We start from the raw sequence: 17030 nt of genomic DNA on the forward strand, positions 1-17030 counted from the left end.
AATTGTGGGACGGGTAAATTGGTGGCATTGTTCGTGTAACTTCATTTCTGTTATTTTCATTTTCTTTTTGCGCGTGTCTGTGTGTGCATCTCCATGAACTTTGTATTGTTATTCTTCTTTCTATTTCTGTTTGTTTGTTTCTTTTTTTTTTTTGTGACTATCGCAGCCTCATAGTTTGTTGAATACTTCTGCATAAGTATATTATTAGGAGCATAATTCAAGCATACACCATTATGCAAACAGATTTTGGAGATGCCACTACTTTTTCCCTGAGGCCGGACCACAAGCGGAAGTTCCGACCGAATGATATCCGCCCAGTTGTTCGTAGCCTTCTTGAATCGAGGCTTGAGAATGAAGTTTACAAGGCGGACGAGATGCAGAGCATTAGCAAAGAAATTGCTGACGGCGTCCGTGATCGGATTCGGTCTATGGAACTTGAGCGATACAAAATAATGGTGCATTGTATGATCGGGGAGCAACGTGGGCAGGGACTTCGCGCTGGTTGCAAAATGTTTTGGGATTCTGATACGGATGACTACTTTGAGGAGGTTTACGTGACTCAACATCTCTTTGCTGTGGTGACGGTATTCGGCCTCTATCAATATTAAAAGGCGGATTGATCGCTGGCCGGGAAAGGACAGGGATTTTGGAACCAACGCTATGCATCACTTTGGGACAACTCTTCCACCGTGTCTATTCGCTCAGGTCCATATCTTTCCTTATTTTATTACCTCTTCTTTCTGTTCGCTTACTTTATATTCTTTCCCATATTCCATGGGTAGGAGATTATCCGTGTGTAAATATATGTGTATGTTTTGAAAAAAAAAAATGACCGGTTTCCCCTCAGCAAGGTGTGGCATACAACTTGGCATGACATGTTGTATAGTTATGAATGAATGTTGCATCACATGAGGTTTCCTCTCACTTACTGCCGCACCTCACACACTTCTGGTGGCGAAATGAATTCATAAGAAGGGGAAGTGGGAAATACAGCCGAGAAGGAAAGAAAGGAGGAATGGTGATTAAAAAGGGGGGAAGATAACGCCAGTGAGAGCTAGAAGTGTTCGTTATTTCCTGTTTGTTCCTCTCAAGAATGTTTGTGTTTCTTTTTTTCTTTACAACTGACTTTTAAAACACTGAGGTTGTCGATGCATCGAAAAATCTTTGCATGCGATATGGCCGTTAGTATTCACGGTGCTTCACCAGACCCCCGCGCAATCTGTTTGCGTTATGTTTTTTCACCCTCTTCTATACTTCTTTATTCCTCATTTCCACCGACTAAAGGGTTTGCAGCATCGACGGCAGCAAGATATATAACGAAATTCATATCTTATACATAAAATATACATTTATATTTACGCTTAGGTTTTTTTTTAAGAGAAAAAATCATATAGAATTGACGAAGGATATAGAGAGGGGAATAAAGCGATGCAGAAAAATGCACCCAAGTTTTCCGTCAGTAAATGGAACATCCTACCGGCAAATCGCCGTAGCAAATTTTTCTGGGAAAAACTCAATGAATACCTAGAACCTTTGTTGAGCGCCGATTTTCCTCTCATGGATGAGGAGTTTCGCGGTCTCTGTAATGTAGCGAATCAGCCCCCAGGAACGCACCCAGTTCTTAGCGAAACCCTCATAGCAACAGTGAAGAATTTGCGCAGTTACTGTGAGGGTGTTACGCTATGGAACCCCTTGTCCCTCGCCGCCCATCTCGACATACCACCAACTGATGTCATTGAACAATTACTGCTCGCTAAGGAGGCTGGTTTAGTTTCCATGGTCTTTGTTGTTCCCTGTCAGTCATGCGGGTGTGATATGTTACGTGCGAACTCAGTGGGTGAAATATGCTTTAGAGCGACATATCATAAAAGCAATGTTATTGACTGCCCAATGTGCACAGATCGTAACGAGGTTGACAACCTCGCCAGGGTTGCCGTGTACTTTCAAGATGCCACACCCTTACCCCTGTTATCGCGAAAATTTCATCGTTTGTTTTATAGTCAGGAAGTGGTGCGGCGGTGCTTGGAAACAGTGTTTTGCCCACAAGATTGTGCTTTCATGTTTAACATGAGACTGCCTGAAGGAACGTTCCTAATCATTGCCCCCGGTTTGGGTGTGATTGTTCAGTTGGAGGTAGAGACTGGCGCGCAGTTCTTGGAGCGCAACCGTCCGTATCATGATGTTCGGCTTTTGCTATCAAAGTTCGTAACTGAAAATAACTCAGATTCTGCTGAAACCGCCAATGTGGCTCAAGATCGAAATATAATTAAGGTGAAGCATGGTAAACTGTCCTTCCGTGTGTTTAACGATACACAGCATGCAACCTTCTTGGATATTTGCATAGCTTTCGATGTACGACTGGAATTCTTGTCTCCGAAGAAGCCCGTAGTTACGACCGTGCCGATGCTCCTCCACCACTCGACGCGGGGCCTGCGCTCCCCCTTGTTTTATCTGTTTACTCCAGCACCACCAGGTGTGAGGACGAGCGGTGTTTACGTGCTGCATTCCTTTGAAATGCCGAACCAGGACATGGAGGAAGTAATTTTGTCTGGTAGTGACTCTACCGTCGCTGTCATACGTGAGGTCCACCGCTATTCGTTAGAGGACCATAGTGGCCTTTTACTATCTGTAGGCGTCGGTGGTGCAACTTTCGAGTCATCCTTTATGTCCTACACCGCCGCCTTGGCCTCCTCGTTGTGCTTTGCACAACGCTTAGTAACTCGACTTGGCAATGACATCGCAGGAGCTCTGTCCTGCAGCATCACTGCAGGTGAGCTTTATATGGCTTCCTTTAAGGGACAGTATGATGATGACGAAAACGAACGTTCCGCTTACCCTAGTGTGCAGATTATTGGACCTGCGGTGTATGCAGGACATCATCCACCGCCTGCCGTAGATCCACCCTGCACGAACGAGCTAATGCAAAAATACACTCGTAACGTTCGCTTTGAAATGCGCGTGGTATCAGACGACAATACAGGCGTTTGTCTCAAGTCCCTCGCCGCAGATGAGATGTTGGATCCGTTTCTGACTTACATGCAGGAAAACTTTGTGGGAGTGGAAATAAAGGAAGAGCCACAAGCATTAGTTGTTGTTGTTCCACTAGATACGCTCAATGCAAAGGTGAAACTTGCTTCCTTAGTGGACTCAACAACATATACTAAGGAAATACATGGCCCCTTTGGTTAGGAGGAATCTTGACTAGAGTATTATGTGAAAGGTTCGAGTATGAACTTTGGCGAACACATGTAACCATGTAAATATAGAAGTAAACAGAGAAGGAGAACAAGGGAGGGAAACGGAAAGGAAAAGGGAAGCAAAGAAAAAAAGAAAGAGGAAGGGTGTATAGAAAGTGCCGAGCGATGACAGAAGGGGGGTAATTATTTATAAATGGATGAACGCACCAACCTTCTGTTCGGGAAGAAAATAGTAAAAGAAGGAAAAGGGGTGAGGAAAGGAAGTGGCGACGTGCGAAGTCGAACCTAGTAAATTGGTGCTTGGGGGGAGCTGTTGGAGACGCAACAAATCGATGCAATCAGCCACTTTTCCCCTCCCTTTCGTCTTACTCAGAAACGCGGGCAGCTTTTTGTCTCCTCGAATGCTCAACTAAATTCGGGTTGCTATCTACGTTTGGTGAATGGGCTGCTTTTGAGGCGATAAAATGGAAAACATTTCTTTTCGATGGTGGTTTAATTTTCTTTGTTTTACTTTATTATTATTATTTTTTTTTGTCGTTATTGTCTTATGCGGCTGTGCGTTCTTCCGCATGATGCACAAGTTTTGTGGCATCATATCCATGCTACCTTGCGCGGACCTGTGGAATACAAACACAGACCGGCGTCCCCATATCTTCCGCAAAGAATAAAAAAAGAGAACAAAAGGGAACAAATCAATAAAATGAGAAGAGGAGGAAAAGTGTAAAGCCAAAGAGGAGAAGGGTCACAACATTAATAATAGTAAAAATAGCTTGACAACAGTTTTTTTTTACTATTTTCTTCTTTCCATGCCGGTGGAAAACGTTATAGACAGGGATGCAGCGTTACGGACCAAAAACCTTAACAATGATTTGAAAGATATCTATACGTTTACGATGAAACACAAAAAAATAAGGTGTGCAAACGAGAGAAAAGTGGCACTGGTGCCTTTCTGCTTTTTCTCTTCACATTACTTTTCATACCTTAACTTTCTCTTTTTTACACTTTTTTATTTAAAAAAAAATGGTAAAACAATTTTTTCATTTCCTTCGTCACTGTTGTTGTTGTCTGTGGCTGCGACGCCTATCATGCAGCTTGAAGAATCATTTTTCTTCAAAAAAAAAATGAAGCTCACTTTCTAAAAAAAGAAAAAAAATCCTCTTTCTACATCTGACTAAAATATGGATCATCATTTTTTTTTCTTACCTTCCTGTTGCTAACCTTTTGAAATGCATGTATTTTTTTTATTTGTATGTGTATCGATGCGTTATTATCTTTGTATACGGATGCTCATTTAACTTTCGCAATTTTCTTTCATTAATTTTAGCTGTTGGGGTGGAGGGAAGGGGGCGGTTTTACAATTATTTTAATAGTAGGTGAGAAGAAGTGTGCTTAGGAAGTCACACCATTTGCATGGTGGAGGCGACCCCAACAGTGTGACGGTGTGTACAAGATATTGACGGCAAAACCGTGGCGTTTTATAGGAGAAAAAAAGCAGAAAGGATTGAAGAAAAATGCACTGGCCGCACGGAAAATGCGGTATAGTGCTAACGGTAAGGTTACCACTGTTGATGGTGGATGCTATGCCCCGGAAGAACTTTCTGCGTGCACCTCTTTCACATTCATTTATGCATATCGGTTTTGCAATTATGTCGCAACGGCGTTGGCAATCGACCATAGGTGAGCAACGGCCCACCGCACGTCGCTCAAAGAATGCCTACAGCCATCCTTTGGCGCCCAAAGATCCCGCTTCCCGCAACATCGTTGTTCCGGATGCTGTTCACGCAAAGGTGGGCTCACCAGATACGCTTCCCGCCGAGATATTGCAGAAACGGGCACAACGCGCCTTACTCATGCAGTTGCAGCAGAATGTTATATGGGAAGGTACAGTAATAAGTGACGAACGGCACCATCTCATACAGCATTTCGTCAAACTTCGCCAAAACCCAAAATACCGCTCGTCGAAACAAATGATGGTTGTTGGGGGCAGGCATTTGCTGCACGAACTGCACAAGCGAGGGTACACACCGAGACATCTGCTCGTCCGTGAGGGACAGCAAAAACCGAAGTGGGCAACGAATACGGGGGTTAAAACGGAAATTATTCGGGTGGACCGACACGTAGCCGATGTCTGCTCCCCCGGTAACGATGGTTTCATAGGTGACTTTGATATCCCAAAGCCACCCCCAAAGGAAAGTCTCATAGCAAACAAGCAGAGGTTTGATCGCGTACTTGTGCTTGACAACGTGGATGATCCCGGTCTTCTTGGTACAGTGTTACGTACAGCGGCCGGGTTTCACTATGACGCGGTTATAGCGACAAATCATTGTGCAGATTTATACGATCATCGGGTGATTCGCGCAGCTCGCGGTGCCCATTTCCAAAAGGCCGTTCCCATTTATACGTTGAAGGAGGAAGATGGAGATAACGTGTACGGAATGTTGAACCACATTCTGCAAAGAAACGATTTGTCACCCGTCTGCTTTGCAGCGAGGGATGATAACGACGCAACTGACGAACTAGGTGACCTTGTCAGACAGTTACGGTCTGGTTGCGCTCAGCCCAAATCGCGGACCTCACCTTGCGGATCCCCAGCGGTAAAGCGGGAAACACTTAGTGATTACTGTCGCAATAACTTTACTAAAAGCGATGCGAAGGGTCAACTTCTCATGGTTGGGCCCAATCACAAACGTAATTCAGTTCGGCGTTGGTCAAAACAACTTAGCATACCAGTGACCCAATTGCTTCTGGACGAAGTATCGCAGACTGATGCTCTCATCGCCTTTTCTGTTGTGCTTCACGCCCTGCGGCCACATGGTAATTGGGACTACCTTCCCCTTCACAACAACCAGGAGCAACAGGAGACAGCTTCATTGGAACTTCAGGGGATGAAGGCCTCTGTGGATATTGGACCCAATCGGTTCGATTTAAATGAGAAGGATCTTAGCCTTGATGAAGAAGAGCAAGTGGAGAAAGCGCGGCTAGATAACGAATTGATGCGCTGGCGACGCCTACAACGTGCACAAGGAAGTGACTATGACCATTGGATGGAGGCGGAGACGCGGCGCATCCAAGAGATGGCATCTAACGAGAGCCGCAAGCAAGTTAGTCCCTGGGCACGGCTTCGAACGCGCTGGCAGAAGGGTGCAGCAGGGATGCCGCCGTGGGTCCCGAATATTGTTGATGAGTATCGCACGCCACTTGACAGAGATGCTTTACGGGTAGAAAGGGAGGTAAGCGAGTCTCATGTTAGACCGGAGAATTACGACAGGTGAGCGAGCGAATAATTTGATGAATGTGGTGTGGTGTGTTGAGGGTTGCGTGATAACTTAAATGGGTTGACAACACAAGAGCTTCTGGACCTCACTTATATCTATCACGAATAGAGAACCAATTGTTTGATTTGTCCTTATTTGTAGCTTTTCAGCCATTTCGCTTCTGTTGTTATTGCTCTCTGAGTTGTTTATAGAAGGTGCCAATGACGTTGTATTCTATTTACATCTTCAATCGATATGGTGACAACATATTCTACAAGGAGTGGAATCGAACTACGGCGCCTCAGGAGGGTGAGGCGGGGCTTGTAGCTGGATTCATATATACGCTACAGCACTTCTCATCGCAGCTTTCGTCCTCTGGAGAGGGTGGCTTTTACGCAGTTCGGACTCCGCTTTACAAACTTCATTATAACGAGACAATGACTGGTTATCGCGTTGCACTTCTAAGTGACAAGGATCTCAAGACAGATGTGGTGCAGAACATCTTGCGTAAGATGTTTAGTGATGTTTTCCAAAGGTACGTAACAAAGGATCCCAACTACAGTCACACGCAGGGTCGTGTAATCACTTCCACAGCGTTTGGGGAAGCCCTGGACCAGTTTTTCCACTCTCAGAAGATCCTTTAGCTTGCTGTAACTCCGACGCATGCATCGAGAAAACCGCATGAAATTTTCCAAAGGGAAGGAACACGTGGTTTCGTCCGAAGTTTGAACATTTGAAGTGAAGCGAGGAGACGAGAGAAGTTTGTGGTGATTCCCCTCTGTCCCCATGCTACCAACACGTGAATGGAACCGTCCGCCATATATAAGGATACTCTTTTTCATCCTTTCTGCTTTGTTGTGCGTTTAACGACAAATTATCTACTCACATTCATCGCATCTCCGCTTTTCAACTTCTCCAGTTCTCATCATTTTCGCCAGCAGTAGCTTGGAATTAATATCGTACAATGGATGACGGAACTGGACACCTCCTTCGGCCTCACTCCATTATTGGTATGGGTGCATATGGCACAGTTTTCAAGGCCTTTCGGCTCGCAAAAGAGCGTGCAGGAGACGAAGAAGCGTGGGAACGAGAAGGAAAACCGGTGGCAGTGAAGCAAACTATTTTCTCGGAGGTTACCGAAGACATTACCGTTGTGCTGAAAGAAGTTTCTTATTTGAGCAACCTTCAGCATCCCAACATCGTCACCTACTACACCGCCTTTACAGGTCAGGGCAAACTCGAAAGCATCTCGCAAGCCAAGCGAACCAGCGCAGAGTTAGGTGCGCCTACCAAGGAACCCGGGTCGAAGAGGAACGCAGAGGGAAAGGTACCAAAATCATCACTGAGCTTCTCCACTGAACCTTCTTTGTGTATTGTTGAGGAGCTCGTGGAAGGCGCCTCCGTTGCTAAGGTAATAAAAATGGCTGCGGAGCAAAGTGTAAAGCAAATGACGGAAGCGGAGATAGCTGCGGTTGTGTACGATGTTCTGCAAGCACTTTTGTACATCCACGAGGAGTGTCAACTGGTCCACCGCGATATCAAACCCCTGAATATGTTGCTTGATCGTAACGCCTCTTCTGTGAAACTTTGCGACTTTGGTACGTGCGCAGACCTGAGCCAGCAAGATGGGCGGTTTACTGTCATTGGTACCATCGGTTGGATTGCCCCCGAAGTTTTGGATAGTGGAATGATGGACCATCGCTCAGGGCACATCACTTCCCATAGTTTTCCGTCGGATGTTTGGTCGTTAGGTGTCTCTGCATTGGAGATGACGCAGGTGGGGATGACCAGATCCGCTTTATCAGAGTACATCAAGGACCTCTCCGTTATGCCATGCTCTGTCCAAGAAACGGTGACGGGTTCGCGCAAGAGTTTTCTTCAGGAGAAGCTGCCAACTGGTCACCTACGTGACTTTATTGCTTGCTGCTTGCGCAGGGATCCGCAGATACGCCCAAAAGTGCGCCAGTTACTTGAGCATAAGTTAATCGTAACGAGTGGCGTGGCAAATGCGAAGGAACGCAGCGCTAAAATAGCGGGTATTATCGCAGCAGTGACCATCGCAGGGAAGAAAAAAATCGGTAACAATGAGAAGATGAACGATGAGGCAATTGTTCTCCCACAATTCGCAGATTCAACGCTGACAAAGAACCGGTGCATGGAGGCTGTTGCTGCCCTGAAGCGTGAGTTCTTTGCGGCACAGGCACCGTTGCTAGAAACTTCGCGGTACTCTTGGTGCACACCCTCCCATATTTCTCGGATGACGACGTCGGATGACTTCCGTAACCTGCCAAAGCCACCAAAGCTGCTGGATCCGGAAATGAGCACCAATGCAAAAGTCTCTCTGCCAAGTCGCAGCTCTGAAGCCGCTAAGTCTCTCTTTGACGCGGTTGTAGTTCCAGCAACAGTAGAAAGTCAACGAACAGTGTTGAACATTGTGGGTCAATATCGTAAATTGGGTGGTGTACATACCAGCGATGGTTGGGCAGATATTGACAATAGGGCTGCAGCTTGCTATACATTTGAGGAGCTGGCGTGCAAGAACATCAAGCATGAGACTTTTGTTCAACTTCACGATGACCTTATACGGTGCTTCAAGGCGTGTTGCATGTCAATTCCAGACTTTGAAGCAACCTTTCTTCCTGCCTTCTTGCAGGCGTTAACGTCGCCTGGGGATTTGTATGATGTACGGCGGTTTATCGCATATGTGCACCAGCTACAAAGAGATGACCTCAGGCACACCTACCACGGCCGCCTCGATGCTGGTGATTCAAAAAGGGACGCGGCACGGAAAGCTAGCTGCTCCCAGCAACAACCACCATTACCGAATCTAACGGCGGCTGATTGGATGCGCTTTCCTAGAATGCCTCAGTCGATGGGGTGTATAGGGACTAGTGGCAATATCGGTGGAGACAAGAGTGATACGTCCACCGATGGTCTACGGCATCAGGCGCCACTAGTAAGTCCACCGGCTTATTTATACAATAAATGGTTGAAGGAGAAACAAGCAAGGGCTATGGGTCCCATATGAGACGTTGGACTACAACCTCACAAACCGCAGCTCCCCTTCCCGTCGATTTTTTCTTACTTTATGTCTCTGAAACTTTACAGAGACGGATTTTCTTTGCTCTGCATACTCGTGACTTTATTCTTCTGACTGCTACGCATGACCGTAAGTGAATTTGGGAATAATCGGTGCAGTATTGGATGGACAGTTGAATAGATGGCACATGTTTCTGACGAGGCAGGTGAGTAATGCTTTACTTGTTTACTGTTATGGCCGTCGTGCGCGACAATTTTTTTCCTGCCTACTGATTGATCATTTTTCGTTTTATTTCTACTGACTTACTAGCAGCTCATCCTTGTAAAGCATACGGCGCCCAAGATTGTGAAATCGCAGTTCAGAGGTGTGTGCACACAAGTCTATACACACATAGACGAAAGGGAGAGTGCGTGCTCACAGCTTCCAAAGAAGTGGTGTCTAAGTGCCAAAACAAGTAAAAAGGATAACTTCTATCGTTGATCCCCTTAGATCTGCGCAGTTCCTACTTTATCCGCTAGTTACCGTCATCATGACGAAACTGGTGCGCAAACTCAAACAAATGGCCAAGAAAAGGGCCCACCGAAATACCGTGTTGAAGCGTAAGGCAGAGCGGGCTCAAAAAGAACTTGAGGAAAATGCCAAACGAGAAAAAGAACGGTTGGAGCGGGAGACAACACTCGAGATGCAGCGGGTTGCCCGAGGTGATGAAGCTTCAGCTACCGGGGAATCAACGGGGCTAAGCAATAAGGTAATGCGTGTAGTAGGAGATCTAATGTTAGAACTACCAAAACAAAGGGCGAAGAAGCAAGTGTCACGTAAGCAGGCGAAGCGCAAGGAGGCCGCTCGAGAACGTGGCGAAGCAATTGCCGCCCAAATGGGAAAGAAATGGGAGGCAAAAAAACGACGTGTGAAGCAGCGGGCGCAGATCCGGAATGAGGATCTGCATGATTAAACCAGAACATGAGGTTGCTGATTGCAAGACCATGTTTATCGTGCTTGTGCACTTGCATGATGTTTTTTAAGTCGCAGCGGATCGCAGTGTCGCAGGAACTTACTTTACTATTGGAGTACTATCACCATCGAGCGGCATGTTTGCACCTGTGTTCATGTCCGCAACTCACCTTAACTTGAGTAGAACCTCTCATTAGAATTCCCTTTTTTTTTCTTTGTTCTTTGCTTTTCATCCACACGTAGGTACTTTTTATTTTTCTATTTTGCCTCACCTAGTCGGCTTTCGTTGACAGTTGAGTTATTTTCCCTGCCGAAAATGTATCGACACGGTCTGGAATCAGAAGAACAACGGCATGAGGATCTTCTATTACTTCCCACGCAATCGGACACGCAGACGACGGAGGAAAGAACAACGGCGAACCCAACCACTCAGGGTGCCACTGATGAGGGCGGCAGCGGTGCTGCAGATGGGGAAGGTGCAGCGACTTACCTCACACCGCGTGCAGTGAGTGTGGACTCTGATTTAACCTTGGAAGACCTCTTTGGTCCGTTCTTTTATGTGGACAAGTCACTAGTAGTAGTGGATCCCGCCCTACTTGGATCTCGAAGTTTACTGCGGCGATTCTTCGGGGACACTATATGCGAGACAGATGTGGACATTACGAGCGACAATGAAGAAGCGCTAAGAAAAGAGGTGGAATTGGCCAGGAAGGAGGCTTGTGTAAACTATGTCTATGAATTATTTGGTGAGGAAGGTGCAGCAATTATCGGTACTCAGGAGCCTAAGCCATTCGATTGCTTAGTTTCTTCTGTACCAGATAAACAGAATGTTGGTCTTTATGAGGAAATGTGGCTTACGGATATGCCAAAAATTGCCCCTAACCGTCAGACACTTCACATGGAACCGCGGCCGTACGTTTCTTCAAACCCTTCGGCTCCATTGAGAAGCACGGAGCGGAGCCTTTATACAACACAGAACGTCATCCGGTGGTCGATTGGCTGCCGCGACAAGTTATTTGTTAGCAATGCACGCATTGTGCGATGGAGTGACGGTAGCACCACATTGCGGGTTGGCAGTGACTCTTTCCCGTTACAGCTGTCAAGAGATAACGCAATCACAATGCTGGCTTCTCCATCCGCGATTAGTAAGGGAGACCTCACTTTACCCGCGATGGTTTCTGTAATCAACCCCAGTAAACACTTCGTTGCAGAATGCAACAGTGCAGCTTCAATTGAAAAAGCTGTTAACGAAGAGAATCAACGGATCAGGTCTGTGTCGGCCCAGCACAACCTTGCATACAGTGTTCCAACACTTCCAAGTGTTGACTGGAACAATTTAGCTGCATCTGGAACACCTGAAGGGGAGTTCCTCGCGAGGTCGTACAATCTTCGTAAAAAGATGATGGAACAAAGGAAGAACAGAGGAGAACCCATGACGCTTACTGAGCAGCTGCAAATGGAAAGTGAACTATTTGAGAAATTGCAGAGTCTCAGTGCCAAGGAACTTCTGGAGCAACAGCAGGAACAGGAGCGACAAGCAGCCCTCCGCTCTCTGACGCGGCAGAATCAGACAGCTCATCGCCGTCGTTTCGAGAGGACTGTAGAGCTTGAAGGTGGTGAATATCGTGAGGGACATAATAGTATGGGTGGGGGTAATACTGGCTTGAACGGTGGAGACTTTGATAATAATGATGAGGATGAAGAAATCGAAGATGATTACGAAACAATGCTGGAAAACGTGCGGCGCAAGCGGCAGCGAGAAGACGATGAGGCCGATGCGAAACATGCTCGCAATATTCGCTTGTATGAACAAGCAAGGGCGGGGCAGTACGGCAGCCTCATAGATTCCATGCAGGATCTTCTTTCTCAACTCCCGGACGGTTCCATTGTTCGGGAAAGCGTGGACGAAACGGTTGAGTTCCTTCGTGCTGGGTCTTTTTCCCCTGCGGTCGTCATTAAGGAGGTTCCACTGATGCTGGAGGGAGTGGCGAGTGAGTGCCCGGATGTTGACATCGGTAAGGTGAGGGAGGAATTGCGCAAGCTACATGAGCGAAAGTGACCGAGATAGGGATATACCGGTGTCACGTGCTCTCACCGTTCGGATCACCTGCTCGTGTTGATGCTGTTGTTCATGTTTCCTTTCTTGTTTCTGTGGTGGTGGTTGATTACGTATTGCATATCCCTAAGAGCCGCATCTGCAGTATTAGGAGGGAAGAAGAAAAAAATCTTGATGGAAAGATCTGGCAGATCTTACCCTGGCAGCGTCTGATTTTTACTAACAGCCTCCCCCTCTATCAATCCTCGCACGCACACTCGAAAGCCGACACCGCGGTGGCGTGGGAGTTTCAAAATGATCCACGACAGAATGCGAAGACAGGGTCACTTCGATACGGAGAAATGAGGGGGATGTGAGTATGGTAGAAATATATATATATATATATATATATATATTACTGAGTTCGTTTACCTCATCTTTTAAACCGCGACATTTTCTTCCCTGTTGTGGGAAATCCCAGGGGTTCCCCTTATTTCGAAGAGTAAAAATAATTTTGAAGTGCAAGCCCTGGCACCTTGTGTAATTTGTTGGAGAGTTGCGTTTTTTTTGTCCCGCTGCCCACTCTCCTTTTTTCTCATCCCTTTTTTTTTCTTCGCCTCAATATAATATACTTTCATGTGCTCACCAGTCCGCATTTAAAAAATTGTTTTCTCATTCTTTGCAATTACCGAATCATCGTCTCTTGCTTATACGATATTTCTTACTATATTTGTGTTTAGGGAATGTGTAGCATTGAGGGCCCGCCACTCAAAAAACTGCGACCGCAGCCGCTCACGCCCACAGACCCTATTCCCATTTATTTGGACTACAATGCCACTACACCACTCTGCATGGAATCTTGGAGGGCCATGTCGGCTATTGTACCATTTTCGTGGGGGAACCCCAGTTCAGTCCATCCATATGGTTTGGCGGCAAAATTTGTGCTGGATGAGGCGAGGGGGAAAGTAGCAAACGCCATTCGTGCGGTAACTCCTGCGAATGTTATTTTCACTTCGGGTGGGACGGAGGCTAATAACTTAGCAATAATCGGCGGGTTCACGGCATTGCGGGAACGGTTTCCAAGTCGACACTATATAATTACGACAAACGTTGAGCACCCCGCCGTTGAGGAAGTGTTAAAGTTTTTGGAAAGAGAGCATTCGGCAGTGGTGAAGGGAGGAGATAGACGCATGTCAGGTGGAAAAAAGCAACAGCCACCACCCGTAGAGGTGTACCGCTTCCCTGTCGATCCTAGGACCGGTTGCGTGCGCACCGACGAGTGGCGCAAACTTCTACTCGAACTTCCGGGTGGCCCACAAAACGTTGCACTAGTAACAGTGATGCACGCCAACAATGAAATTGGTGGTATTAATCCTATTGATGACCTCGTGAAACTTGTGAAGGAAATATGTGGTGAGGAAACACTGTTTCACACTGATGCAGCACAATCTATCGGGAAAGTGCCCGTAAATGTCAGCGCCATGCGCGTTGACATGCTGTCCATTTGTTCGCACAAATTCTATGGCCCAAAGGGTGTTGGTGCGTTATATGTCAGGGATGGTGTGCGTATACGAAATATTCTCTTCGGAGCAAATCATGAAAATGGTGCACGCCCAGGCACAGAGAATGTGCTCTTGGTAACAGGTATGGCGGAGGCGCTTCATGTGGCCTGCAAGAACCTAACCGCAAACGCTGCCACAATGCGCAATACTCGCGACGAATTATTTCGGGTGATAAAGCAAGAAGTTTCCAAGGTGGGTATGGATTGTGTGTTGAATGGTGACATCGACCATGCTCTTCCTAATACATTGAGTGTTGCATTGTTTAAAGTGACAGATAGTGGTAAGCGAAGATACATTTCCGCCCACGGACTCATTCAGGCGGTCGGTGATAAGGTGTGCATGTCCTCGGGCGCGGCCTGCCATTCTGCAGAGGAGAACGTTGTTGTTTCCGCCTCACTGCGCAGCGTTGGTGTGGATTTGGATCGTGCGGTAGGCACACTCCGTCTTTCTACAGGACGAACAACAACGATGGCGGAGGTGCGGCGAGCGGCTCGCATCATTGTTCGGCGGGCCGTGCAACAGTTCGGTGAGTTTTAGAGCGGCAGCGCATCTCTCCCTTACCTACCGTCGCAAATAAATGCATCAGCAAGTATCAAGGATGTCAAGAGTCGTTTGAAAAGGAAGGAGTGGTGGGGTGTTACCGTGGAAAAAAGGGTAATATCGCTCTGTGGACCAGACGAATGGTGAGCCAAAGTCCTCCTAACCACGCGTCTCTTGCTTACTGTTTACGTGGGATTTATCTCTTCACCTGCACCGTTGTTTGTTTTCCCTCTATTACTCGCCTCACACTTTCCTTTCCTCTCTATACAACGTATAGATTATGTTCATCTATTGGTTTCATTTTCTTGTATGATTCTATTTTCACGTCTAGTTAATTAATGGTTTCTCGTGGTGAAGGAACTGAAGGGCGTTGGGTGGAAGGATAAAAGGAAGGGGTCATGGAAACGAAAGGTTCTTCTGTTCATGTATGCAGCAACGCATGGAAGCTGACGCACCATGTCACATGGAAGGATGATGGTTTCCCTTTTGTGCTTCACGTTCCTGAACTTGAGTTACGTATTGATTTCCCTATTGCACACTACAAGTGCTGTTGGGCCTGCGCCATGCTACATCCCGTGTGGAAAAGGGTGGCGAAATGCAGTCCAAGACAAGAGTATGCGAGACAAACAAATGCATCGGTATGCATCCATAAACCCACCTTACGAGAAGCAGGCGACGTATTGTCGGAGCTATCGTCGTTCACTCTCGCACTTGACAAGCGGCAGAAACAACACTATCCCAGGAGCAGCGTTAGTAGACTAAGGTTCGTTCACAGTCTGCCAACTATAATTCGTTTAGGGAACGGTATAAAGGGAACCATCACTGCCACATTTACGCTTCAACGATGTGTTGCGGATGGGAATAATTCCTCCACTTTGTTCCCTACATTTATTGCCGTTGAGTCAGTCGGTCTCATAGATTGTTTTGTGGTTGACGCAATCCCGAGGTCGAGAAAGGGCCATGAACGCAACGGGGTGACTTTGTTGCCACTCCAGAACATAAGCAGTGGCGGTGAAACAGCAACGTACGACGCGCTCAATATCCAGCTGCGTTTCGACTGCCTTCCACCGTCGTTTGACAGTTCGCTTACTTCTCACGAGATACCGTGGGAGCTCCGCGTGTATGCCGTCTTTTACGAGTCGTTAGATGCACAGGTACGCCTTGACGACGCGTTCAGGCGGCTCGCTGAATGGCATCCAAGTAAAACAATGGAAGAGCGGTTTGCCGTCGTGAGCCCCGGGGTCGATCCCTCCATATCCATAAATATGGAACTAAGACATAAGGGGTGGCTGCATCGTCACATCAAAGAGGCATTAAACCAGATGGACTGCAGAGTAGAAGGTGACAATGAGGACGCAGGTCATCCTCCAGCTGAACTTCGACCTATCGCCACTCTTGAAGGAGCCGACAACGTTGTAGTGGAGACGTGTCCACAGGCAGGCAGTAGTGCTGTTGTAGCTGTGTTACCGAGAGATACGAAGTGGCCGTTAGTAGTCGCTGTTGAAACAGAAAAAGGGATGGGGAAACAGTCCCCTCCGATACCGGGTTCCTCGTCTCTCGAGCGGCTCTCCCGTGAATTCATCAAGCTGTGGGAAAGACTTAGTGTTGACGATTAAGAGTCATTTGACTACATATTTGATGTGGTTAAATATGTGTACAAGACCACCTCTCACTTAGTGGAACCTTAGAGTTGGAGGAGTGTTCGCATAGCTTCATCGATTTTGTGGTATATGCATAACTTGACCCACCCATGCTCGTGGATCCGCTGACCTAGTTTGGCGCGGGTTATATACTGTGTGTTTCACCGGTAGACAGTGAGGCGGGTACTCCGCTTTTACGGTGCCGTAGAGTTTCTAGAGGACAAATTGGGGAGTGGTGTTTCTCCCACTTATTCAAACCTTCCAGTTTCACATCGGACATATGGGTAACTGTTGCATTGCATGACGTATCTGCACTTATACGTTTGTGTATTTGTGTGCTATAAGCATATACTCACTTCATGTTGTCAAACAATATAGATTGATGTGACTGGTGTCTATGTTAATCTTTTCAGCTGTTTTCTTGCTCCGCAACGTTAGACCATCCTTATTTCCCCTGCGCTACTCTTTCTGTGATTTATAAATAATTCTTTATTAGAAAAATAATAACATAGTCACACCTACATCCCCCTTTTCATCGTGGGCTCATAGAGGGAAAGTATAGCTCTTAACTTAAAAGAACTGTGCAGGGCCTCAGAACGTTGTTCCCACTACGAACCGGTGCACGGGCCGAGCGGTTGGTTGGATAGAGGGGTGACAAAGGTTAAAAGAATTTTCCTTTTCCTCTGGAAAAAAGGGTGTATTGATTAGTGATAACAATTAGTTACAGCAGCCACACTTAACTGCTTTCACAATTTGTTTTTTTTTCACTGTTCTAGTTTCCTTTCCCTCTTTTTTTTTTTATCGTCAAAAG

The 17030-nt window shown here is 46.6% G+C and overlaps 10 protein-coding genes across 10 annotated transcripts, besides 4 other annotated features; all 10 read left to right on the forward strand.

Moving 5' to 3' along the window:
• Positions 1–99: 99 nt before the first annotated feature.
• Positions 100–153: a sequence feature (T-rich).
• Positions 154–233: 80 nt separating this feature from the next.
• Tb09.211.3770 (dynein light chain, putative) lies at positions 234–608 on the forward strand (the record flags this gene model as incomplete). The annotated part of the gene is made up of 1 exon (XM_822425.1): positions 234–608. One exon carries the CDS (start codon positions 234–236, stop codon positions 606–608), a length of 375 nt encoding a protein of 124 aa, XP_827518.1.
• An 820-nt stretch (positions 609–1428) lies between these two features.
• Tb09.211.3780 (hypothetical protein, conserved) lies at positions 1429–3189 on the forward strand (the record flags this gene model as incomplete). The annotated part of the gene is made up of 1 exon (XM_822426.1): positions 1429–3189. The coding sequence occupies one exon, from the start codon at positions 1429–1431 to the stop codon at positions 3187–3189; it is 1761 nt and encodes a 586-aa protein (XP_827519.1).
• A 69-nt stretch (positions 3190–3258) lies between these two features.
• Positions 3259–3335: a sequence feature (GA-rich).
• A 373-nt stretch (positions 3336–3708) lies between these two features.
• Positions 3709–3730: a sequence feature (AT_rich).
• A 273-nt stretch (positions 3731–4003) lies between these two features.
• Positions 4004–4336, forward strand: Tb09.211.3790 (hypothetical protein, unlikely; the record flags this gene model as incomplete). The annotated part of the gene is made up of 1 exon (XM_822427.1): positions 4004–4336. One exon carries the CDS (start codon positions 4004–4006, stop codon positions 4334–4336), a length of 333 nt encoding a protein of 110 aa, XP_827520.1.
• Positions 4337–4708: 372 nt separating this feature from the next.
• Positions 4709–6469, forward strand: Tb09.211.3800 (hypothetical protein, conserved; the record flags this gene model as incomplete). Its single annotated transcript, XM_822428.1, has 1 exon — positions 4709–6469. One exon carries the CDS (start codon positions 4709–4711, stop codon positions 6467–6469), a length of 1761 nt encoding a protein of 586 aa, XP_827521.1.
• A 203-nt stretch (positions 6470–6672) lies between these two features.
• Positions 6673–7095, forward strand: Tb09.211.3810 (hypothetical protein, conserved; the record flags this gene model as incomplete). Its single annotated transcript, XM_822429.1, has 1 exon — positions 6673–7095. The coding sequence occupies one exon, from the start codon at positions 6673–6675 to the stop codon at positions 7093–7095; it is 423 nt and encodes a 140-aa protein (XP_827522.1).
• A 320-nt stretch (positions 7096–7415) lies between these two features.
• On the forward strand, positions 7416–9479 carry Tb09.211.3820 (protein kinase, putative; the record flags this gene model as incomplete). The annotated part of the gene is made up of 1 exon (XM_822430.1): positions 7416–9479. One exon carries the CDS (start codon positions 7416–7418, stop codon positions 9477–9479), a length of 2064 nt encoding a protein of 687 aa, XP_827523.1.
• Positions 9480–10020: 541 nt separating this feature from the next.
• On the forward strand, positions 10021–10443 carry Tb09.211.3830 (hypothetical protein, conserved; the record flags this gene model as incomplete). Its single annotated transcript, XM_822431.1, has 1 exon — positions 10021–10443. One exon carries the CDS (start codon positions 10021–10023, stop codon positions 10441–10443), a length of 423 nt encoding a protein of 140 aa, XP_827524.1.
• A 315-nt stretch (positions 10444–10758) lies between these two features.
• On the forward strand, positions 10759–12501 carry Tb09.211.3840 (hypothetical protein, conserved; the record flags this gene model as incomplete). The annotated part of the gene is made up of 1 exon (XM_822432.1): positions 10759–12501. The coding sequence occupies one exon, from the start codon at positions 10759–10761 to the stop codon at positions 12499–12501; it is 1743 nt and encodes a 580-aa protein (XP_827525.1).
• Positions 12502–12865: 364 nt separating this feature from the next.
• Positions 12866–12893: a microsatellite.
• A 327-nt stretch (positions 12894–13220) lies between these two features.
• Positions 13221–14576, forward strand: Tb09.211.3850 (cysteine desulfurase, putative; the record flags this gene model as incomplete). Its single annotated transcript, XM_822433.1, has 1 exon — positions 13221–14576. One exon carries the CDS (start codon positions 13221–13223, stop codon positions 14574–14576), a length of 1356 nt encoding a protein of 451 aa, XP_827526.1.
• Positions 14577–14977: 401 nt separating this feature from the next.
• Positions 14978–16195, forward strand: Tb09.211.3860 (hypothetical protein, conserved; the record flags this gene model as incomplete). The annotated part of the gene is made up of 1 exon (XM_822434.1): positions 14978–16195. The coding sequence occupies one exon, from the start codon at positions 14978–14980 to the stop codon at positions 16193–16195; it is 1218 nt and encodes a 405-aa protein (XP_827527.1).
• Positions 16196–17030: the final 835 nt, after the last annotated feature.

The sequence above is a fragment of the Trypanosoma brucei genome, chromosome 9 (assembly GCF_000002445.2).
Source record: "Trypanosoma brucei brucei TREU927 chromosome 9, whole genome shotgun sequence".
NCBI lineage: Eukaryota > Euglenozoa > Kinetoplastea > Trypanosomatida > Trypanosomatidae > Trypanosoma > Trypanosoma brucei.